Source organism: Pelecanus crispus, chromosome 9 (assembly GCF_030463565.1).
Source record: "Pelecanus crispus isolate bPelCri1 chromosome 9, bPelCri1.pri, whole genome shotgun sequence".
NCBI classification, from domain to species: domain Eukaryota; kingdom Metazoa; phylum Chordata; class Aves; order Pelecaniformes; family Pelecanidae; genus Pelecanus; species Pelecanus crispus.
Window position 1 is genome coordinate 23,632,309 of NC_134651.1, and position 25,636 is coordinate 23,657,944.

Sequence of the window (25,636 nt, forward strand, 5' to 3'; positions counted from 1 at the left end):
GGAGGGAAAACACCAAAGAAAGATGATTTAAACAAAAAATTAAAATATATAAGCTATTAAACCTTACCTTGCCAGCCTGGTTTGCACACTGGTTTGACAGTAACTCGTACTAAGACATCTTCTGTTGCATGTTTTTGCCCACAGTCAAAAGCTGTCACCATTATCTCATACTGGTGCTGTTTATCATAGTTCAATTTCTCAGTGTTTCTGATGTTACCTGTAAATTCAATATAAGATAACATTCAGAAATTACTTCTTGGCTAAGCATATACAGACTATAACATCTGGGTCCTGATAAAGTCCTTTGTGACCAGAAACCTCTTTGAAGCACATGGGACATCCACAGGCAGGACAGTTATGAGGAATGGGAAGTATTTTCTTTCAATCCAGCAGAGAAATAAATAAGTTCTTAGGCAAATACAAGATGCTAGGGATATAATACAGGCATGTCTATATTAGAAAACATCTGCTCAACACTTTCTAAAGTAAGACTGTAAAACTAATTAGCAATTACATCTTGAAATGTAAAGTATAAGTAAACGCAGCCTCTGTTTCCACATCTTCCCAGAATACACCGCTTTAACATGGCAGCCACATTCCTGATCCACTGCTGAACATTTCCCCAGCCTAGTGTCTTCCTTTTTTTGCTGAAGCTATTACCCTTTAGGTCAGAGAGATTTTTAGCCCTTTAACACCTTTCCCTGGCTTTTAAAAATAGAAAAAGCCCCAGGATCACCTTCTACATTAGAGTGCTTAGCAGTATTTGATATGACAGCACAGTGTTATCACATGGAAAATAGAACTCGGCAACAACAGAGATTATCTGCTGAACCTGACACACATATAAAGGGGATAAATTACCTGTTTCAGGAAAAAAGACATTACAACTTTCACAAAGGGAAAGATCTTTCTCAGAGTACTTCCTGCAGGATTGGAAGATTACTGTGCAAAATGTATACCTTCGTAATTAATGAATTCAGCATTTTAATTCTGTCCATTTCCACTGAAATACACTCATTGCTCAAATTGAAACTTGAGACTGTTTAATACGTTTCATGCTTTTGCTCAGGGCTGTTTGTTATACCACCACTTTGAATGAGAATGTTTGTTCTAGAACTCAAGAAACAAACTTACTCTGGATCAATGTTACATATAACAACTGCTTTCAAGCATGGATCTGCAAAATCAAGTTGTTTGGTCTAAATTTGGAATCGGGAGCACCCGAATCCTGGAATTTAGTCAAATACCGTGATCTGATTCCCATGGGTGCTGGTCAAAGTATCTGTTGTTAGGCATGCTGGCGTTGTTTGGGTTTTTGGGGGGTTGGGGAGTATCATTCAAATGAATGAGAGACGGGTGAAAGCAGGCAAATGAAACTTCTTGAATAAGTCTTTCACTAAACCCTCATTTAGTTTGACAAGTAAAGACTTTTGGCAGATGTCTCTGATGCACACTCCTCATCTTGTCAAAGTCCAACACTTTTCTGACTACTACTATGTTAAAGCCACCTTTAGTAGTTTAATTGAAACTGATGCAAAACTTTTCAGGTCAGGCTTGAAGGAAGGCTGCTTTTGCAATTATCACCATCTTCTGGTTCAAAATTTGTAGTTTAAACAGACCCTTACATCTGCAGCTACAGATCAGGCCCAATACCCCATTTTCTGTTGACTTTGAGTCTTTACCCCTCCCTTTCTGAGCAGCGCACAGAGGGGGACAAGCCCTATTGCTATTTTTATGTCTCAAATGGAGAAGCAGAAAGATTTGTTGAAGGCTAATATGGAAACAGTACTGTGTCCTACAGCTTCCCTGGTTCTCTCTCTCAGGCACCTCACCTTGCCAGCCATTTTCAAGTCTGCCATATAGATAGCTCTTCCCTTCACAAAAGCAACTGCAATAACGGTATCAACTACTTCATTATTTTTGAGTTAGTAATTGGCAAAACAATTTAATCTACCCATTTTACTATCTTGAGTTGCTTGATTAGTACCTGCCTAAGAGGATTCAATGAAAAACTGCCACTGTGTACTTAATTAATTTAATATCTGCTCGGCTGTTCTTTCCTTTTTGCATTGTATTATTTCTTACATGAATCTTTATACTTCCCTATTTGGTTCTCCTTGGTGTTATTTTAGTCCATGATCAACAGAGATAATTCTCAAGAAACCAATATTGTCTGAATCTACATTAGCAGACTGCTAGAATTTGTGTGGCGCATTAACTGTCCTCTAAGGTTTATAAATCATTACAACACATTTGCATTTCACTAAATCTGTCTTCCAAGATTTGGACTACAAAGATTCTGACTATTAGGTGTCATTCTGAAAGGTCAGCTGGATGTCTTGCAGATGTTACCCAATAGCTTATTGATATCCTAATTATTCTATTTTTCTGGTATCTCTGATGCTTTATGCTTCTTTGTTATTTTACAATTTAATCAATATGATTAAAAAGTAGACACTGAAGGGAAGCACTATAAATACAGACTAATTAAAGTTTTAGAGACTAGACTGAGAATTTCTATTTACATCTCACCCATAAACAAAAAGGTAATCAATAACATTAAAAAAAAGAAAATTTTAATAGAAGTAAGTACTTTTCTACACAGTTCACAATTAGGCCATAAAATTAATTTTTTTTCAGTCTTTCTAAATCTCTGCCTTTTCCTGGAAATACCCACAGCTGTAACAGATTTAAAAAAGAAAAAACAGGTAAGTGACAACAGGAATATAAAAATTCCTGCTCAAGGACACCACATTTACACCTCCGTTTCTTCAGAGTCAATTTTGGGGATAGTTTGATACAGACTAACCTCTTTTATGGCTGTCTTTCATCTTATTTTGGAGCAGTCACAAGAACAGGGAAAGACTTGACTAATTTACTATGGCAATTCCTTCTTAAATTCCATACTTCCTGTGTGTATAAGAAGTATAAAACTGAATCTCCTAACTCTTACAAGAGATGAAGGCTAGCGTTGTTACATGAGTGGCCTCTGACTTCAGTCTGCTCACAGGAGTGGCAGCTCAACATTCCCAGCTGCCAAGAGCCACCAGGAGCTGTATTTGACCATAAGTCAATTGAAGGATTAGAATTGCTTCTTGTCAAAAAGGTGCACTTTTCAATGATAATGGAAAGAAACTGTGGTTTAATAAATAAATAAATATCACATGCAAGTGCTTAACTATAAAGGTTCACTATGTTTCTGACAAGATGAAGTTTGCATAGCTTCTAACACAGATCTCAGTGCTGTAAAGGATGACCTTGTGAGATCCTGCCCACATGTATTTTCTAAGATATGTAACTTGATAGAACCTGTACTGACTGGACAGGTAAGTCAGTAAGTCATCTTTATATTGAACAATCTGAACATGTACTTGTGAAGTGCTTCCCAGTGGTGGGTGGCAAATACAGTCAACCCCATTTTAGAGATGAGAGTAGGTCAGAGCCATGACAGGATTTGTATCTGTATCTGCATTCTCTGATCATCTGACCATGATCCCTGAGACATGAAGGCAGAAAATGCAGAAAAATTTTGTTCTGCTGGCCTTACACCAGATCTGTGCATTGTGTTTTAATTTTACTGTTACCTGAAAAATGCCTACACAATGTTGATATGATAACTGACTTGATGACTGGGATTCTCTGCTAAGACAACAACTACACTAAAGTACATGCAAAAGTCTCTTAAAACATGTTATATCTTATACCTTTAGTCCCAGTTCTTTGCACAGCAAAGCATAAATTTGTCCTTTGCCTTTACATGATTGTATTTTATGACCAAGAGTTCGCTACCTTCTAAGTTAGGCTCATCATATACAGGAGTCAATTTTATTGGTGTTATGGTTTCATATCACAACACAATTTTATTCACAAAGAAATTACATACCAAGCGTCAAAGTTGTGAAATGTAAATGGGAAGCTTTATATTGCCTACCTTTAGGTGCCTAACTTAAAAAGGTCTACAAGAACTACACCAGAGCTGAATGCTGCTTCCTGTGCCAGTGCTGGGTGCCTATCCACATATGCCTCACAATTTGGTGAACTAGACTGTGTACTGCTGCTGTCTGGAGGGTTCTTTCTTCCTTTCTGCAAATGTTCCCCAATGTGTAATATAATTTTTCAAGACAATAAAATGCTCCCTGGATTGATCTAGATACAAGAAATAAGTTTGGCCTAAAAAGACAATGATCTGCCAAAAGAAAAAAGCTGATGGAATAGCATGTTCATCTTTCTAAAGGCCTGTGTTTGTGGTTAGTTTCATAGGTTGGTGGTGAAAAAAAAATCCACTATCTGGGACTGATAATGGCTTGTTTTCCCCACCCCCTACTTTTGGGGCTCTCTGCAATATTTAGATTTGATTCTAAGCATCTGGGTAAATACTTTTTCTGGGCAATGAAGTTTGACACTTACGATTTTTTCTGCTTTTCAGTAACATGACTTGCAGAAGACACAAGAACCTAGATTTGTTTTTCACAATGGGTAAAAAAACCCTGTAAACAAAATCTTAATTAGCACAGTATTAACAGACAGTCCCAGGCATCTCATACATCTATTTTAATCATCCTATAGGTAACAAAAATGGGCACAATGCCAAAGAATTTGCACCAGAGAAAGTTTGTATCAGCTGGCATAGAGAGACATTCTCAGCAGTGAAATGTGTTGGAACAAAGCAACGTATTTCTGTCACAAAATAAAAGTGCAACCATCTATTCTAACTCTGTCTCTAATCCCAGTGGGTTTAAGCAATTACCATTATCTAAAAAAATTGCAAATTAGACTGCAATTACTGTCGATTGTGGCGGTGCTGTTCTTCTAGTGAACAAATAGATCAAAAAATATTAATTGAATTCATGAGCAAGAAACTGCAAGTATTACAACCTTATGCCAAGTATTCACTGCAGGCTTTAAAGTCATGTTTAAATCAATGATTTTCTCATCACCTTTGATGCAAAGCAGGTCCCGGGCACATGAGGACAAAGATGTAACAAAGGATTCCTGACACTTTGCATGCTTTTGATCATGCCTCTGACTGTAAGAAACCCATGATCACTCATGAGCCAGCTGCACTGTGTGATAGGAGCTGAAAAGGCATAAGCAATAGAAATGCCTGCTCTGTATCATGCTAATCTCATGATTATTTTTTATATTTTATTTATTTTTTATCTGTGATATTTATCCATGATATCTGTCACAAACCTGGTATGAAATTATGAAACCACCCGTGACTTGTGTAAGTAACCAGCGCCATACTGGCAAGTCATGTGGAGCTCTGCAAAAATAATGGTTTCAAACAGAAACATGGAGAACTTCCTTTTATGACAACATGGGAAATCTCACAGTTAGAAAAAAGTCCACAGAGAGGAAAAGCTTCTAGGGAATTGCACACAAACATCTACTTCCAAATGCCCACTTTCTGTAAAAAATCCTTTGTGCGATTGCTCTGGCAAAAGATTACTGTGCTAGCTGACCTAATTTACTTAAATACAAACATACTCATTACGGTTATACCTACTATTTAGTATATTTGCCTCCCAATGTATTATAACAGGATGGCTTTTTTCCCCAATGTAATTTACAATTTATTGATGCTAATAGGTTATTATTATCTTTTGATGCTCAGCTGTGCATTGTGCAAGAACTGCACAAATAAAGATGAATAATTTTTGAATAGGGGAAAGGGTTTTTATAAAACATCCCAACATGAAAATGACTGCTTAGAGAAAACGGTAGCTCCATGCATGCTTTTAATTTCCAATTTGGCCAAAAATCAGATTTAACTTCCAAAGAGTACTCTCCTCCTACTTACAACATGGATTAAAGGCTTCTGTTAGGAAAGATAAATCAGAGCGTTGCTGGGCATGCACACAGGGTGCTTGTTCTGGGGAAACAAATTCTGTGGGCACAGGCATTTCCATTTTGAACTTCTGCACAAATGTGCACACGTGAATATCAGTAACAAGGACTCTTATCTACAAAGTGTTGCCAATATGGGACTTCTGAATTACTTGAAGGACAGAGCTACTATTTTGTATTGTCTGAAGCAAGCAGAAAATGGGAGGGAGGATCTTCAACACATTTTTAATGCAGCCCAACCACCTCTCCCAAAATCAGTGTCAAGTTCTGTGCTTTTCCCTGGTGACAACTTGACTGGGAAAAGCAGGAAGCTGACAGACAGGGCCACCAAGGTGAAAAATTGCTGCATATGGAAAACTTAACATGGTTTATTATTTTCCCTATAATATTATATACATTAGAAAAAAAAACTAAAATAAAAACCCATAAAAAATGATACTACTTCTCCAAAGGGTATTTTCTTCTATACTGCAGAATAATGGATCTGCTTCAGGAAGCACCACAAATGGGAAGCTCTGTGGACCCACACCCTGAAAGTTTTAACAATCAATAAACATCTCCAGAATATTGTCAATTCTACATTTAGACTCTGCTTCAGAAAGCTCAGAATAATGGGACTAGCTACAAACTGGTGAATAAACCCTATTAGGTAGGACTACATTCTGCATTAGCAAATGCCATCACTTGGATGGGAAACTAGACCTGAGACAATTAAGAGAATGGACTGAGTGACAGAGAAACATATTGCTCATCTAAAACTGGGGATTTAATTTCCACAGTAAATTACTGTCGCACTTTCTGACCAAATCTTACGTAAAAGGAATGGAATTTCCCAGTGTAACAGTTCCTTCATTCTCAGAGATGAGAACAGGATTACTCTCGTGAGTCAAAACTCAAGCCAGGTTATCAGCTAGTATCAATAGGGAATTACATTATCTACAGAAATTACTGCTACCTGTCCCAGAATTTACAATTGCTCCTTCTCCATACTCACCATTTCTGTCAATGGCAAAAGGAACATCAGTTGTGGCAATTTCATAATTGCAGATTTGGCTATACTGTGGGGAACAGTCCTCATCTATGGCTTCTACCTGCAGTATGCTGTCATAGATCTTTCCCTCTGTCACGGTGGCCTTATACACACTCTCCTTGAAAGCTGGTGAAAACTCATTGACATCCTTTACCTGGATATGGACCACAGCCCTAAAATACGTAAAAAAAGACATCAAAGAGAAAAATTAATTTATCATGACACATGACTAACAGTTTATTTTCAAAACACTTGAAAAGACTAATAAAACATATGTAGAAAACTGTGTAAACATCTGCTAAAATGAGATATTATTGAATTTTTATGTTTAATTTGCCCAATTTAATATCTTAATGCAGCACTAGGTAAAAACCTATTTTCACAGCTTGTAGCGAGAGCGCTCTGGGGTGCTCCCTATTAGAATCAGTCTGCCTCAAAATGGACCCCAGCAGAAAGTCAGTGATATCATTCCAGTGTAAAATGGGTTAATAAGCAAAATAAGAGGAAGAGAATTACAGTAGTCTTACATATTGACTACCTAAAAATGGTCAGTTTGTGAACATCCTTTGACATTAAATAAGGCTCTCACCTTCTGCTGATTATAAGTATCTAATCCTTTAATTAGTTTCAACATTGTACATGTAAACCTTTGATGGTCATAAATAACAGGCCTTTAGTATTTGATGAGCAAACTCTAAAGGCCGCCTTTTGAAAGAATTTGCTATCTGGTTTGATAGGCAAGGTAACAGAGGGACAGAGAAGTGAAGGGACTTTCTAGCTCAATGGCAGAGCCAGTAGTAAAGGTTGGGACCCCAGACAGCCCAGCTTAGCGTGTGGTTTACTATACAAACAACTACAAGAAAGTGTAACAAAGTCTGGTCCCAATGGGCCAGATTTTGTCTGGCCAGGATTAGACCACAATCTTTTACAAGTAGAACGTACTAGCTTGTTACTGACATGTGAGCAAAAAACATCATAAAATTTAATAATATGAAGCAAAAACTGTTTCTGTGACTTGATCGTTATTTGATATTGCAGGTTTCCTTCTAAATGTGTATTCTTTTTAAATATCCTGAAAAAGTTCAGCATGCATTATAGATCTAATTAAATTTTTAATTGTCATGTGTCCTGGATGAGCAAAAGGAAAAATGACTACTATTAATCATTTATTTAAATGACTCTCAGCAAAACGAACAATTTGTACAGCAGTTATGCATCTACACGTGAGTTAAATTAATCTTTAATGACAAATGGTCTGGAACTTGGTTTAATGAATTGAAGGCACTGTGCCACTTAAGCTTATGCAGGGAATGGGCTCCAGAGTAAAAAGTACCACCTACTAATCTTCAATACCCCCCTCCTCCAGAGGATTTTAATTCCTCTGAGACTTGCTGTCCCAAAGCTGAGGTCAGAAACACACTGTGCAAAGGCAACACTGCTGCAGATTATATACATGCACATACTAAAAAGAAAGGGTGATTTCTCTTTTCTTACCATTTGAAATGAGATGAACAGAGAGAAAACCTACTTTTAGAATTTGCAAGTATCAATTAAAAGCTAGCTTCCATATCCTGGATGATCTGTTTAGTCAATGTATTTAACGTGAAAGCAAGAATGGAAAAATAAACCAAAACTGAGATGCATTTCTCCACTTGAACAGGGATCCTATTAAAAGCTTCAACTGGAACCATTGCAGAATGGGTCAAACTGCAGAAGGCAAAAAAGAAAAATATTTTCTAAAAGGAAAAAAATGAATTAAAAGTGGATGGACTATTGCAACAATGGTTCATCTTGGGTTTATTTGCTTTCTACCTGACCACAATATAAAAAGAAGCCCTTCAATGTGACCTGTACTGTAGAGCAAATGTATGCCAAAGCAAAAAAAAATTTCTCCTCATTTTCACCCACTTGTGAGATTTCTTCCAGTTTGTTCCACCTGGTCCTGATCCACAGTCGTAGGCCTGGATGATGAATGTGTATTCCTTCTGCAGTTCACAGTCAATAGAACTTTTTGCTCGAAGACGACCTTCTCCAGATGTCTTGTTTAGCACAACAGCTTCAAAGGGCATTTCTTGTCCATGGATTTTAAAAGCACAGATTTCACCTGTGAGAAATAGTATAAAGCAATTATAACCAGGGAGGTCTAAGTCTTATTCACTAGAGTGACATTGGAAAGTTAGCATTCATTTGTAGTTCACATGTTATAGACAGGGGAAGTACAGACTCAGGCATCAGTTTATAATACATCCAAAAGGGCCACTAGCCACGTCTTGTACAGCATGATGCAGTGAATGCAGATCTGGTCACATACTCCCCTCTTCCTCTGTCATTACTAAATGGTTTCTTCAAGCCCTAGAGACTATTTCCTAGATATGTTACTAACATCAATGTTGAGCTACATTATTTTTGAGCTAAATTAAGATGGCCATATTTAGTTTAAGAAAATAGCAGAAAGAAAAATAGATTATGCTTTAGAGGTGGTCTTTTCTAACTGTTGCCACTCCTTCCTTGAGACACTTGAGCTGCCAGGTGGTAGTAGACGTTCAGACTCTTGCAGTTTAGTTTCCCAACAATGAAAAAACTAATGATGCAGAACACGAGCACATTCTAAGTATATCTTGCTTTATTTACAGACATATATCATCTTTGGAAAAGAAGTGGTTGAAGGAACACAGACAAGTGTCCCTTTTGGACATCTCAGTCACCCACCCATATTCGCACACTCATACATGAATGCCTTCTTGGCAGCAACTCACTCTGCCTCCAAACTGCCTCCTAATATAACAGATCCATACGTTCTCTCAGAGGAATACTATATAACAAAACAGATGATATAGCAAGGACTAAAAAAATTGATTTGGACACAAAAGACAACATAAAAAAATCTTGTGAGAATACAAGCCTTTGGGGGGCGGCGGGGGGAACCCAGTTTCTGGTGATCCTTTTTTTTTTGTCCTTCTTACTGATGGCAAAGATATGCATGCTGAATTCATTTTTAGCCACTCCAGAATCCAACTTTAAAAATGAAATATTTATACAAAGACCAATGTGGCTTAAATATTTTTTATGACACATTAAACACATGCTCTTTTACGAGCAAGTCAGTCTCGGGACATGCATTATAGATTCAAAGCTGTCTCCCACTCATATAATCCTTTTCCATTTATTTCCAATTTACAGTTGCAGCCTTTTGGAAATCTCCTTGCCAATCATATATGAGTCAACTGCCAAACTCTAAATTAACTCTGAATCTATGACCTCTAATTCAAGCCTGGCTCCTCTCTCTCTTTTTCTATTAGAATATATTGTTTATTTTTAGAGAAGAGACTAGACTGACTTTATAATGCTGGAGTTCATAATTCCTATTATGTATGAGACAGAAAAAATGGGAAGGGTGTGTGTGGGAGCAGGGTGGGATTAGGTACACTTAGAATATAAATACAGGCTTTTTAGGATATTCCCTCAACTACCATCACATAGGTTTCCCTTTATCATAATGGAAGCTAAAGCTGAGCTCAGCAATATACATTGACATTTAGGCAGAGGAGGCCCACGCTTAGCAATTGTAATCAATCCTATGCATGTCTTTACAGGATCAGCACACAGTTGTTTTAGGAATTCTGAGGCACTCAGACAATACATTAAGTATTTATAAATGATCCAGCCACCAAGCCAGGAGGCGTGGGGTTGCTACGCTACCCTTAGTTGGTTTAGCGGTGGACTTGGTAATGTTAGGTTAATAGTTGGACTGGATGATCTTTAAGGTCTTTTCCAACCTAAACAATTCTATGATTCTATTTGCTTGGACATTTGTTTGCTCCAACCCCTCACGCAAGTGGCACGGTGGCATGAATGGGCAGTGTGGTTTCCCAAGACAGACGAAAGATGTGCTCTTTTCCAGGCTCTCTTTCATGCACCCTCAATGAGCCCAAATATTCAGGCTATAGAAGAAGGAATGGATTTTACCCTCAGAATCAGACTCTGAAAAAGACTAATACTTTGCATATCCATAAAAGCAGGCTCCACAATGTTTATGAACTGTTGCATAGGAAACAAAGCATAAGATTAAGAGAAGGCTGAAGTGAAGCAGTTTGTTCAGCTTTGATCATGAGCACTGATCACTGAGTTTGTATCTCAACATTGTCACACATACCTTTTGAAAAAAATCCTAATTTCCCTTTCAACTTCAAAATGAAACATTCATCTAAAATGATATTGTGGATTTCAGTGTTATTTTAATTGAATACAAAAATAACAGTGTAAACGTGGAAAGTCCAATGGAAAAGTACTATTTGTTGTGTTCTATAACAGTGGCCTTCAGAGTGTCTTAATAACAAAGTTTTCCTCAGATGCACAATCCATCAACAGAAATCATAGCTTCAGTGTTTTGTGTTTATTATTTTATTCACCCACTGTTTGATTGTAAACAATACAGCATTTGCAGACATCCAAGCCTACTGTTCTTAAAAAATGGAAATAGCTCGGGGCAGGAAAAAAGTTCTGTCAGCCTTAATCTAAACATTTATCATTTTTTCCCCTCCAAATGCCGAGGCCTGATGGAAAGCAATCATAGAAGCAGCACATGTTCTAATTAGTTCTCAGCAAATATTTTAGAAGTCTCTATATCCTGCTCCTATGCTAGATACTCCAGCTTTATATATAACTCTAATTTTGTCTTTTATATCCCCATTTGCCAAAGATAAAATAATGACAGTTGCATGGATAACACACTGCAAAAAACCCACATACACTTCCAGATCCTGGCTACAGCAACCTACTTATATGAAAACAACTGTGTACGTTTTTAAAAACTAGGTAAGAATTTTTTCAGAAGAAGGATTCTACTACTGTTTCCAAAGAAATGAGCTAACACTGTTGAAAAATAAAAATGTATAGTAATCATAATGATTCTAAAAAGGTGCCTTAATGACTATCTTGGAAATGGAAAAGATAACAGAGTTGTAACAGCTGTAACAAAGCAGAAGATTAACTAAGGTCCACCTTTACACTGAGACACACACATTTACACATATATAGATCTACTACTACCAGGCATTACAAATAGTGTCTTTAAAATACAACAGATACTATTTTTCATTTTTAAATGGAGCTACGGGGTTTTATTTAAACCCAGCTGAGCTAACCACAGACCTACATGATGCCAACGGGAATCGTGCCAAGCTTATAGTATTTACTGGGTTCTTACATACGTATTACTATGTAACTCATTTGAGGAAAAGGAGACAGGGTGTCCCTCTCATTCAGGCTCACCATTTAAGTTGCAGAACAACCACATTCAGGACCTTGGCGCCACCCACCTTCCTTCTCCTTTTGACGGTTGAAATAGAGTGCAAACTGGGACATTGTTTTCCTCACAACAGACAACACAGCAAAATATTAAGCTTTGTTCTTCATTTCATTTGAATGGGTTTGGGAACAGGTGCATGTAGGATTTAGTGATCATAAAAATGGTGGTGGCAGTGAGTTGATAAAACAGAGATAGGTTGGTAAGGACTGTCGTGGTTTAGCCCCAGCCAGCAACTAAGCACCACGCAGCCGCTCGCTCACTCCCCCTGCCCCGGTGGGATGGGGGAGAGAATTGGAGGAGTAGGAGTGAGAAACACTACTGGGTTGAGATAAGAAGAGTTTAATAATTGAAATAAAGTAAAATAGTAATGATAATAGTAACAATAATAATAATAATAATAATAATAATAATAATAATAATAATAATAATAATAATAATATACAAAGCAAGTTATGCACAATGCAATTGCTCACCACCTGCCGACCGATACCCAGACAGTTCCCAAGCAGCGATCGCTGCTCCCCGGCCAACCCCCCCCCAGTTTATATACTGAGCATGACGTCATGTGGTATGGAATAGCCCTTTGGTCAGTTTGCATCAACTATTCTGGCTGTGCCCCCTCCCAGTTTCTTGTGCACCTGGCAGAGCATGGGAAGCTGAAAAGTCCTTGACTAGCATAAGAAGTACTTAGCAACAATTAAAACATCGGTGTGTTATCAACATTCTTCTCCTACTAAATCCAAAACACAACACTGTGCCTGCTACTAGGAAGAAAATCAACTCCATCCCAGCTGAAACCAGGACAATACCATATAAAGGTAGAAGCACATCCATTAAATCCTATAGCAATTGTGTCCAGGGTAGAGGGAAAACACCTCTTCTCCCAGGGCCAAGATGAACATCCTGGGGGTTTCCAGTTGCTTCCTATAAAAACTTCTGGTTGCAGGGTTGAACTTTACTAAGACTTGCTTCATTTTAATACATGTTTTAATTAAATTCTGGACATTATGTTTTCTCTTCAAATCATTTAGACTAGCATTAGCCATAAGCACCTATTAATTTTGAAGTCTACATTATTTTAAGTTGAGAGCTCTGGTAGACATCCATATGTTACTGCCACAGGGATCATAATAATATAAATTCCTCTGTAAAAATTATAATAGCCTGAAAAAAAGCTATCGACAGTTTATAATTTCTGTAATATAACCAACAAATCTTTCCACTGTTTAGAGATTGCTGAAGACAATGTTTCATATTCAGCGACATTTACATGCAAGATTTAGTGATTATAAGCTTTAATCAGCAAGACTGTATTACAAATTACTGCCTTTTATATGAAAAACAAAACTCATGCTTCTTTCAGTAGAAATAAAAATCCTCAATGTTACTCCTTTAACAACTACACAGAATTATTCACTTGAACTCAATTTCAGAAGTTATTAAAAAAACTGCATGCTTATTTTGCCTTTCACAGATACCTTTGCTTTTTCTTCAGCTTTCATTACACCAAGAATGCAGACGACTTCAAGTGAACAGCTGAGATCTCTGATATTTGATCATTTTTATCAATAGTTAATAAAAAGCAACAGTTGTTTGTGAATCAGCAATCACCAAATGTTGTTTCATTTGGTTGTATGAGGTTCAACAAGGCCAAGTGCTGGGTCCTGCACTTCAGTCACAACAACCCCATGCAACGCTACAGGCTTGGGGAAGAGTGGCTGGAAAGCTGTCCAATGGAAAAGGACCTGGGGGTGTTGGTCGACAGCTGGCTGAACATAAGCCAGCAGTGTGCCCAGGAGGCCAAGAAGGCCAACAGCATCCTGGCTTGTATCAGGAATAGTGTGGCCAGCAGGAGCAGGGAGGTGATTGTCCCCCTGTACTCGGCACTGGTGAGGCCGCACCTGGAATACTGTGTCCAGTTTTGGGCTCCTCAGTACAAGGAAGACACTGAGGTGCTGGAGCATGTCCAATGAAGGGCAATGAAGCTGGTGAAGGGTCTAGAGCACAGGCCTTATGAGGAGCGGCTGAGGGAACTGGGGTTGTTTAGTCTGGAGAAGAGGAGGCTGAGGGGAGACCTTATCGCTCTCTACAACTACCTGAAAGGAGGTTGTAGTGAGGTGGGTGTTGGTCTCTTCTCCCAAGTAGTTAGCGATAGGACAAGAGGAAATGGGCTCAAGTTGTGCCAGGGGAGGTTTAGATTGGATATTAGGAAAACTTTCTTCACCGAAAGTGTTGTCAAGCACTGGAACAGGCTGCCCAGAGAGGTGGTTGAGTCCCCATGCCTGGAGGTATTTAAAAGACACATAGATGTGGCGCTTTAGGGACATGGTTTAGCGGTGGACTTGGTATTGTCAGGTGAACGGTTGGACTTGATGATCTTAAGGGTTTTTTCCAACCTAAACAATTCTATGATTCTGTTATTAACTCTAACCAGAGTTCCCTGTTCCCTGCACGTTCTCTCCTGTCCATTGGCCTGACGATTGCTTATGGAGCAGAGTTTACACAATTGTGTTCAGGACATGTCTATGTGTGTGAGTGTATGCACATGTGTTTGTTCCTGCCATTAACTCCCAAACCATTTGCTAATTTGAACAACATTTTAAAAAGATTAATTGTTTCCCAGAAGTGCTATGAAATTATGCAGCTGCACAATACAGAGAAGCTACAGAAATAGTGTAGGGGTGACAAAGAGGTCACATCTCACTAGATAGCAAACAGTCCACACAAAGACCTTGTAAAAGCTCAACAACAAGAAAAGCTTCAATTCTATCTTGCACCTTTTTGGTATCAGTAAATCAAAGATGAAGCTCAAACCTGTAGGAAACCAGGCTTCATTAGTTCACTGCTGACAAAATTACTCATTTATATTCATAACCTGTTCTGATTTTATTACTCTCTAGGCTTTTATTATATTTCTATGTGTGTTCTTCTCAGATGTGCAAATCAACATAGCTGATCATTTATTTAGAATAAAGGTTGTAGTTTTATGCTTCCTGAGGTAAGCACAGTGTCCCTGAAAGATCCTGAAGTGCCTAAGGACCAAAGCCATGTGATCAAACGCAAATCCACTCCCACCTTAGAAGAGATGAATCTGTCTCTCCTCTGTTCAGGAGCAATGCATCTTGAGTTTCAATTCGAAGAACAGAGATAGGAACACCGTGACCAAGGCATCACTGTGATCTCTGAAGACCTGCATATGAATGACAGTAACACTGTTTTTTCCTTATGTGTGTCCTTCAAAAACTTGATTCAGCTACATAGGTCCGTCATAACAAAGGTATTTGACAACCATCAGTAAAGATTCTTCTTCATATACTACATGACACAACTAGGCTTCCAAGAATTTTATAAAATGTATAAATTTGCTTGTGGATATGACCTTCCTTTTGCTATAACTAAAGGTTTTAAACCACTCTTGTCAACAAAATTGAAGTACTCCTAGTCTGAATCAAATTTGTACCTTTAACATTTTGCATGTGCCCTCTCCACATATAGATGGTCATCCAAACACAGGCACACTGTTCTTTGAACATCCATCATCAAAGATGTCTGTTGGCAGTTGGATGGAAATCTACAAAAAAGCAATGCAGGTAGGACTACTATTCAACTCGATGTCTGTTTTCTCAGAAATGCAGCATGGACCCACTACATGCAGTCGATGTTGGGTTTTTCAATACATTTGTTTAGCAGTTGCTGTTTCTCTTTGTTTTTTTAAATCCAGCTTTCCAGGATAACAACTGTAGACAAGTTTCTCTACTGGAATCCTGAAAATATCTCCTGCAGTACAGAGCTGCTGACCTTTTGAGTGTCTCTGTGCCACTGGGAAGGTTTACTGCTTTGGCAAGTTTTTCTATCATAAGCTGTGGCTACTGTTTAAATAATTACAGAACATAGAAGGTTACGTTTTGAGGGAGGAAAGGGTAGGTGTTTGGGAAAAGGAGGCAAAATAATAATTAGAGATGTAAAATATCTTTAAGGATAGAAAAAAAATTAAGTAAGGCAGTAACTACCGTATATGCTTTTCCAGCTCATTGAAGTCAATGCTATTAAACTCATACTGAAGTACTAAAATCCAGGAAGCAATACTGAAATCATAAACAAAGGGAGGTATTCATATCTTAATAAAATACAAAAATTATTATTTCTTCATATCTAACTTTATGGGCAACAAGTTCTGCAAAGTGAGAGCATAAATCCACTGCTACCCTTCCTATTCTATTCCTATGGATTTGAAATTGGAAAGTGGAGAAAACTGCACTTGTATTTCAAGTGATTCGTTGTTGCCATAAGCTCACACCAAATGAATCAGACTTCATTCTTCTACTGAATTGCTGTTGCTCAGGATAAATAGATAGTTCTGTGGGTAGCATATAAAACACAGTCCTATCTGGGTTTCTTCCCAACTCCACGTAAGTTTCCCAGGGAATTCACTTAGGTCATGAAGGCACTCTGCAACAAAGCACCTGAAAAACCTACTCTACAATTTTGTTTAAATAAGCTTGTTTAAAAAGAGTAATTTTTATGGACATGTTCTGATTATAGTGAGATATATGACCATGTTGTCCTGTTGGAAATTAGACCACCACTGCTTAGATGCATAACATGTCACATTGTGCACTCAGATCTGCACAAGAGATCCTTGCACTCCAGCTCAAATGATGGAGAGTTGATACATATTTATTTGAAGACTGCAATAAACATTGAGGTGGAGCAGAAAAATATGTAACAAGGAGATAAATGTTTGTACAGATAAAGATGTGCTTAATTAACTAATGATCAGACAGTTCTCAAACACCCTCTACTCGAACAGCACAGAAATATAAAATATTGGCATTTGTTCCTCCCATCAAACGCATATCAAATTAACATTCTATTGTAAATAACCTCAAAAATTTCTTAATCTTTTCTTCTTTCTGAAATCTGCAAGATTCAAGAGAGAAAACAAGCAAGAAGGTATGATTTTAAGAAGAGTACCAAAAAAGTATGCCATTATAATCAAGATATGGAGCTCCATGCCCACCTGGAACAATGGAAGGCTTTTGTTAACCCCATGTTTCATGTTTGCAAGTATTCTGTGGATTCAGCAGCGCATCTGAGTATCATGCAAACACACACTCAACACATAGAAATAGCTGTCCAATTTAGTTAGAATGCTCTAAGGCATAGCAGAGTCTCTTTAACAGTTACATGATCATTACTGAGAAATATTTGCCTTGCCATTTTTTTTGGAATACCACATTATAATGAACTATTTGAAAAATAATCCTGCAACTGCACGGTTAAACCTGCAAACAAGCACATTAATAAAAGGAACTTTATCCTCCAGGAGCTAAGTGGAGCATACTTGGTTCCCAATCGGGTCATTTTCTGATCTACTTTTTCACACATGTCAATAACAATCATAAACACATGTACAGGTCACTGTCTTCATGCACACTACCTGCATTGTTTGATTAGCTTTCACTTGAGGTTGCAACATTTGCAGTCAGTGACTGCAGATTTCCTGCTGCCACAGCAGATGAAACATCACTTTGCTTCAGACAGTCATCTTTCAGTAAACACAGAAGCCCAGATGCTAGCACTGTCCTAATTCCACATCTGTGTCTGAAAGATGGATCATGAAGCTATTTCACCTCTAGATTAGTGAGGTCTGCACTGAGAAAAATAGGAGATAACTTGCCTAGTGAGGCACTGACCCATTTTACTGTGTATATCCTTTGAAAAAAGTGAACCTATTTTTGTAAGAGAGACCTAGAGGCCTCTGCATGTAAGATTAAAAAGGTTATTACAATGCCTGCAATAATTTCTAGCCAGTAACTATTGCTGAGCTGTTAAAGGAAAAATGCTAATAAAATATATAGAAGTAGCTAATGATGTATAATGTGACTAGAATTTTGAATTAAATAAAGACCTAGGATTAGGAATGTTGGCTAGCAAATATGTACTGCTTATAGAATTCCTACAGTCTGGTAGCCAAACCTAACCCAAATGTTTTCTGCAGCAGGACAGGTGTACCAGCACGACCTGCTAGATTTGACTCCCTTGTGAGATATACTGAGATAAATAAGAAAATGAACATCACAATGTCACACTTGGATTAGAAAATCAGCAGCTGTTTAGTCTATTGAGGACTCAGCAGACTGACAGAAAAACTTACTTTTTAATTAAACCACTTTCCCTTGGGCCCTATATCAAGGCAGACAATTTCTGAGATAAAGAAGCTTGGAAAATGTTGCATTTATTAAAATTATTCCCCTGAATAATCCCTTTGCAGATGACACCAAACTGGGTGGGAGTGTCGATCTGCTGGAGGGTAGGATGGCCCTGCAGAGGGACCTGGACAGGCTGGACCGATGGGCTGAGGCCAACTGTATGAGGTTCAACAAGGCCAAGTGCTGGGTCCTGCACTTCAGTCACAACGACCCCATGCAATGCTACAGGCTTGGGGAAGAGTGGCTGGAAAGCTGTCCAATGGAAAAGGACCTGGGGGTGTTGGTCGACAGCTGGCTGAACATAAGCCAGCAGTGTGCCCAGGAGGCCAAGAAGGCCAACAGCATCCTGGCTTGTATCAGGAATGCTGTGGCCAGCAGGAGCAGGGAGGTGATTGTCCCCCTGTACTCGGCACTGGTGAGGCCGCACCTCGAATACTGTGTCCAGTTTTGGGCTCCTCAGTACAAGAAAGACATTGAGATGCTGGAGCGTGGTCAGAGAAGGGCAACAAAGCTGGTGAAGGGTCTGGAGCACAGGTCTTATGAGGAGCGGCTGAGGGAACTGGGGATGTTTAGCCTGGAGAAGAGGAGGCTGAGGGGAGACCTTATCGCTCTCTACAACTACCTGAAAGGAGGCTGTAGTGAGGTGGGTGTTGGGCTCTTCTTCCATGTTACAAGCAATAGGACAAGAGGAAATGGGCTCAAGCTGCGCCAGGGGAGGTTTAGACTGGGCATTAGGAAAAATTTCTTCACGGAAAGGGTGGTCAGGCATTGGAACAGGCTGACCAGAGAAGTGGTGGAGTCACCATCCCCGGAGGCGTTCAAAAAAACGGGTAGACACGGCACTTCAGGATGTGGTTTAGTCTAGTCTACTATTGATTGGTTTAGTGTGGACTTGGTAGTGTAGGTTAATGGTTGGACTGGATGATCTTAAAGGTCTTTTCCAACCTAAGTGATTCTATGATTCTAAATGTTTTGGGGTGGAGTTGGCTAATTCAAAGTACATAGTGAATGATCAATTCATTTTTCTCCTTCTTTTTGCTCAAAGGCATCAGTCAGCTTTAACTTGAGAACTATACCAGGAACTTTGGACTGGCCTGGACATAATATAAGCAGTGGACTTGGCCACACAAATCAAAGGAGAGGCAAGTACTAGAAGCTAGGACTGCCTTGCAAAAATAATAACCATAAAGTAATTCCAGATATGTAGACCAAACTAGAAATGACTATCGGGGTCTAACAGAAAAGTGAGGTAGAAATAAAGGATTGCCTACTGGTTGTTATCAATAGACCTGTGTCCTTCTTCCAGCATGCCAGTATTTTGAGATAGCCATTCATCCTCTTTTTTTCTCAGATTTGTAATTTGAAAGATCAAGTTGATGATTACAGAATGCCATTAAAAAGTATTACAGAATCACCTGAGAGCAATGGGTGGTCATTTGGGGCTTAATCTGTGCATCCTACAGATGCAGTAGAGCACTGAGTTCAACTGTTACAAGAGTACCATACGGTACTGATCACAGCTTTTTTTCATTTGTTTTTACTTCTACTTGTCTGTCTTTAAATAATCTGAAATATTCAGCTCCAAGTGTAAAGTCATCGTTTGGACTGGATCTCTAGACATGAGTTACTTTGGACACAAATGCTTCTACTACAAAGCATCATCACAAATGAAAAATAACATAGTCAAAATTATAGCATCTGGCCTTTTACCAGAATGGAAATCACATAATGAAGATAATTAATCAAAAGAAAAGGTAAGTGCAGATCTCTCACTAGAAGATCATTTGCGCTCTAATTTGTATGGACACTTAGAATTGCTATCATTTTTTAAAAAAATATACTCATCTTATCTTACTTCTCTGAGCCTTACAATCTCCTCTTTTTTTCTGTATAGTTTATTTCTTACCATGTCTTTATAAAGATAAGTATTGGTGCCATTTTATACTGTGCTGTTCTTAAGCATACAGTTGCTCCCCCCACCATCACCAATAAGTCATCAAATGGGTCCAGCCACTGGCCATAGCTCAGTCAGTAAATGGTTGCGTTTTTATGCAGAAATGTTTGTAGTGAATTGTCACTTACAGCCAGTTCATGAGAAAGCCTGGTTTTTAGGCATAGAAGTCAGAGAGAGAGTTCCCACCACAGCTTTATGCAGGACTGCCTTAGCCTGCTCATGCTTAATATTTTACACATTAGAGGTGTGAGAACCTCAGCTGTGTGAGCTGACTACCTCAGTATTTCCAGAGCTGCCCTTGAGCAACTGCTACTTGGTATTTTGTTCCTTATTTCCAGCTTTTGATGCTGCTAATAACAGCACAAATACCTAAGCAGTACAAAATCTCAGATTTTTCCGAGACAATAACTTACACCTACTCAGAATTTAGTAAGATCCTTGCTTTTTCATGCAGAAGTGTCAGACATAACAGGTCCTGATATTTTCAGTGATTCAGATGGGACTCCAGCCACCAAAACAATTTCAGAAGCACAGACCCTTGGCATAGTATTTATAAGGGTAGGGTGTATTGAGTACCAGTAAATCTAGGCTGATTGCAAACATTACTCTTTCATATAATGGAATGATTAGTAGTATTATAAAGTAACTTTTCCTATATAAAAACTTAGATTAATTTTTTACGCTCTCACTGATATGAAAATAACTATTCTGGATATACAAACTCATCTGCATTGAACCTAAAGATACAGAACAACCATTAAGAACTCCATAGTAAAAATAGGGGCCCTATCCTTTTCAAGATTTTACAATGGGATATCTTATGCTTATTAAATATTCAGTAATGCAAGGAGGTTTGTTTTTTAAACAGTAAATTCAAAGCCACAATGAGCTCAACACGCTGGGTTTTGTGCTTCTTTATCATCTAACATACTGAAAAACCCTACCTATTTGCTATTATCTCTCAGATGTTACCCTGCTTGTTACCCTCATCTTTTCTCTTGAGCAGGAGCTATACAGAGGGCATAAATCATATTGTTCAGCAGCTTTGAAGATGATGTTAGCTTTTTTCCCAATATGAAATTAAAAACTATTTGAAACTTTTCATGAAACTGAGCTGCATCGAAATAGCTGTTTTCAGTGAAAGGTCAGATTTTCAATTCAGTCCTCTCAAAAACCCTATCAGCACTGCAGAAATGGCAGAACTATCAAAACATCCATAAAGTACAACTACTTCAGTAAAATTGTATTTTTGATAAATCATATTTTTACCAGCTCCATTATAAATATTTAATGACTTTGCTTTTTCTTTTTGGTTTCTGCTCCCTCTCTGCTGCTCATTTCTGGCTATGTTAGTCTGAGAGCTGTTCGTGACATCATACCCAGCTGCATTTTGTGCATTTTTTTTAACCTTTTAGAAAAATCATGCTTCCTTGCTTCTTTATGAGACTGGGAAAGAGTCTCATAAACTTCTGAAAACATGTAGCACTTGTCATAGTCTCCGACTCTTGGTCTCTTCTCCCAAGTAGTTAGTGATAGGACAAGAGGAAATGGGCTCAAGCTACATCAGGGGAGGTTTAGATTGGATATTAGGAAAAATTTCTTCGTGGAAAGGGTAGTCAAGCATTGGAACAGGCTGCCCAGAGAGCTGGTGGAGTCACCATCCCTGGAAGTGTTCAAAAAACAGGTAGACATGGCACTCTGGGACATGGTTTAGTGGGCTTTGTGGTGTTGGGTTGATGGTTGGACTGATGATCCAACCTTAGAGGTCCTTTCTAACCTTAATGACTCCTAGTTTTTACTTTCATTAAAAAATAATCCAGCCACCAAGCCAGGAAACATGAAATTATTACTCTCCCCTTAATTGGTTTAGTGGTGGAGTTGGTAATGTTAGGTTAATGGTTGGACTGGATGATCTTAAAGGTCTTTTCCAACCTAAACGATTCTACGATTCTATAGATTATAATGGGTCTGGGATTTCATCCTTGGATTTAATTCCTACTTTCTAGGAATTTGGACTTTCTAGGAATTTCTAATCACTAGATTTCTTGTCCTCAAAACACACATGATCTTGTAAACATTTCAGTACCTGGGGATGTAACAGGGGTCGTACCCTCACCTCCTGCCTCAAATGAGCATCTGAATTAATCACTTGCTGTTCATGGAAACCTGAAGTCTTGAGGCCTGTGCACACAGGAATGACAAACTGGACTGAATGCAATGGAAAGATTCTAATTGATTTCAACATGGAGCAAACCACACTGTGGACACATATTTCAGTTTCATCTCTACATCAAAATATTCCTGGATTTATTATCTATTCCTTTAAATTACTTAAATTTTTTGTTTCTTTTGGCATATTTTGCATCTCTAAGAGTTAAAACTTCTGTGGGAGTTTTGAGAGGTATGAATTTATCTATAGACATAAGTCTTTGCAGAGCCAACCCTTTAAGTGTTCATAATGTGAACTCCCATGGACATTTCTGTGTCTGATTTTTGAGCAAATAGGATATCACATTTAAAAAAAAAAAAAAAAACAAAAACCAAAAAACAAAAACCAAGAAGGACTACCTGAAAGTAGAGTTGAAGTAAAAAATACAACCTGGGTCTTAATGATTAGGTACAAAATTTACATTGATTTCAATGGCAAAAGGCAATCCCTTGCTGAGTACTTGTAAAATCCATAATTGCTAAAGGCTAAATTATCCTTGGTTAACTGAAGCACAATAAAACTAAATGTTGTAGTACAGAAATGAACACAGATCTCACAGTTACCAGATGCTGTTATGTATAATATCGCAGATCTTGCTGAGAGAACAGATTATTTTTCTACTTAGTCTGTATTCCACCCCCACTTTCATTCTAGAAAGTGAAGACCAAGGCTTATTTTTTATGCTTTAGGAGCTATGACTGAACTTTCATTGCAATTTAATGTTTAATTTGAAATTAATGGAATGAAGGATGCAACTATTAAAACCCAACATGTGCAATGTAAAGCAATAAAAATGTAACACCATGAAAATTGCACAATAATAAATCATTTCAGCCATTTAGAAAGTGCAAATAAATATCTGTATAGTTTCTATTTAACTGCTTCTCAATAATGTAAAAAAACAAATTATATTTGCAGTTTCTGAAGTAAATTATAATATTAATTTGAATATATCTGGTAGGAAACACAAACAGAGTATTTTATCAAGATGTAAAGTTAATTCAAGGCCATTTTTGTGGTTAACACTAGACATTATTTAGTGGTATTTGTATTTGCACCATCGCGACTGGACAAACAGAATTTGACTGGCTGTGGCAGCACTACTTTGTGAATGCTTGGCTCTAGCCCTGGGAAGCAAACATTGTGTCAGCACAGTTTTCAGAACAGACATTTACAGACTTGAATTTTTGGGTGACAAATGGTTTTCTGGAAGGAGGCACCGACTAACTGCTTGTCAGGGTATTTGCTGAAAACAGCTTCTCTGTTAGCCTTGCCATGAAAATGCCTATATATTTTGGAACATTCTGATTTAATTTAAAACTGGTATTTTCTCTCTGTGAATATAGTGCAAAGTCATCTTCTAGAAATGACCAATAATGGCAGTGTTATCTGTACTGGTTTGTTTTCTTTACTCAGAAGTCATACCTGCTTGCTCTCATGACACAACTGTTTACAGTTTCTTTTCCTATTAGCCCTGCAGCACATAACTAAAACTGAGTGACCTGGATCATGCTTCTTCTTGCACATAATTAACAGGCTTGTTTACTAAAAGCCTCATTTCCAGATATATTGAGTAAATGCTGATCCTCTGGACTTCACTGGAGACTGCAGGTAGTTACAAAGCCTAAAGACCAGGCCATCTGTCATAATCATATTTGAGCAAAATGATTGTACAAGTATTTTTAAGGGCACCGTTTGAACACAGAGGGATTGAACAGCTGTCAGTGAGAGCCCAAGGAATCTTTATTCCTAGTAAATGTTTGGAGAAAACATTTTGTCTCTGTAAGACTGGGCTGAGTTTATAGATGTAACAGTTAGAAAAAGCTTACAATTTGTTTGCAAACTGGATAAATAAGAAAATAATGAAACACAAAGAGAGACAAACAATGCACTTCTTAAAGAACTCAGCTACTCTTCTCTTCGTACATAGCTCTGTGTGCCACTTACGCATTTTTTGCAAAATATGCACTTTAACCAGTTTCTCAGAGGTTAAACTGCTCTTCCTGTGGGAAATCCGTCCCTGGTCTTACCCACCCAGTGACCTCTGTTCCTCAGGAGCCTTTCCAAGGTCCTTCTACCACCATGAACAGACAGGGACATCAGGGTAAAAAAAAACCAAAACATTACAACAGCATGTGATACCCTACAGCAAAGGAAGACAGCACCTAGAAATGAAATAATACAGGGAAGCAGCCACGCTTGTGCCAAGGTTTTTGTCTGTTAGGGCAGAGTTGCACACAATCAGGTGATGGGGGCCATCTCTACAAAGCCTAGCAAACATCTGGGAATAACTTGGATTCAGGACCAAAATTTGCCACTTGCATACCCACTTGTTTTCCTGGCTGCTTCCTGGTGCTCTGGGCATGGCGCTGTCCTGTGGGCCAGAAGCAACCCAGAGAAATGTTGTGCTCTCAAGCAGGTAAATCTCACCCGAGTGAAGTTCTTCAAATAGTCAAAATGCATTAACATCAGATTCATGGTTAATGAAAAATAGGCAGCCTCAACTAGCAAAATACCCAGCAACAACCCTCGTCATCCTCCCAGTGTTGTTACATAATTAGTACATTATGACTGTCAAAATTAATTATCCAGATACTATGATAGCTCACTTAGCAGATTAAAAGTACTTAAACAGCTATCACTGTATGGTGATACGCAGCCAAGTAACCTTTGCAGAATTTTGAATATTATAGGTCTGATAAATGAGATGATAATGAAAGGAAAGTTATTAAAGCACTTATTATTTTTGACAAGTTGTGATTTTTGAATTATCAAGTATGCCAACTTTTACATCTACAAACCACATTCTGTAAATGGGGTAAAAAAGCTTCCCAGCTGTGGCACTGGTACAAGTTTGTGTGATGATATCTGAAAGCAATCTGTTTGACACATTTCAGGTGATGTAGCAGCCCCCTCTCCTCTTCAACAGAATTCTGGGAATTCTCAGAAAAGCGTGTGTGTGCACATGTATGTACTGCAGAGAGCAGGTGGAAAAATACTAGCAATTTAACATACAAAATACAAACAAACATACAAAAACATCCTAGCTCAAAAGCAGATGAACCCTTGGTAT

General features: G+C 38.2%; 1 protein-coding gene across 1 annotated transcript in view; it reads right to left on the reverse strand.

Moving 5' to 3' along the window:
* The window catches only part of CLSTN2 (calsyntenin 2), a 242,918-nt gene that overhangs the window by 83,709 nt on the left and 133,573 nt on the right, over positions 1-25,636 (reverse strand). The window contains exons 2-4 of the mRNA XM_075716449.1: positions 8,789-8,984; positions 6,845-7,053; positions 68-217 (exon numbers count right to left, since the gene is read on the reverse strand). Of these exons, the coding sequence (XP_075572564.1) occupies positions 68-217; positions 6,845-7,053; positions 8,789-8,949 (520 nt within the window). The 5' untranslated portion in view covers positions 8,950-8,984. The remainder of the gene's footprint in view (positions 1-67; positions 218-6,844; positions 7,054-8,788; positions 8,985-25,636) is intronic.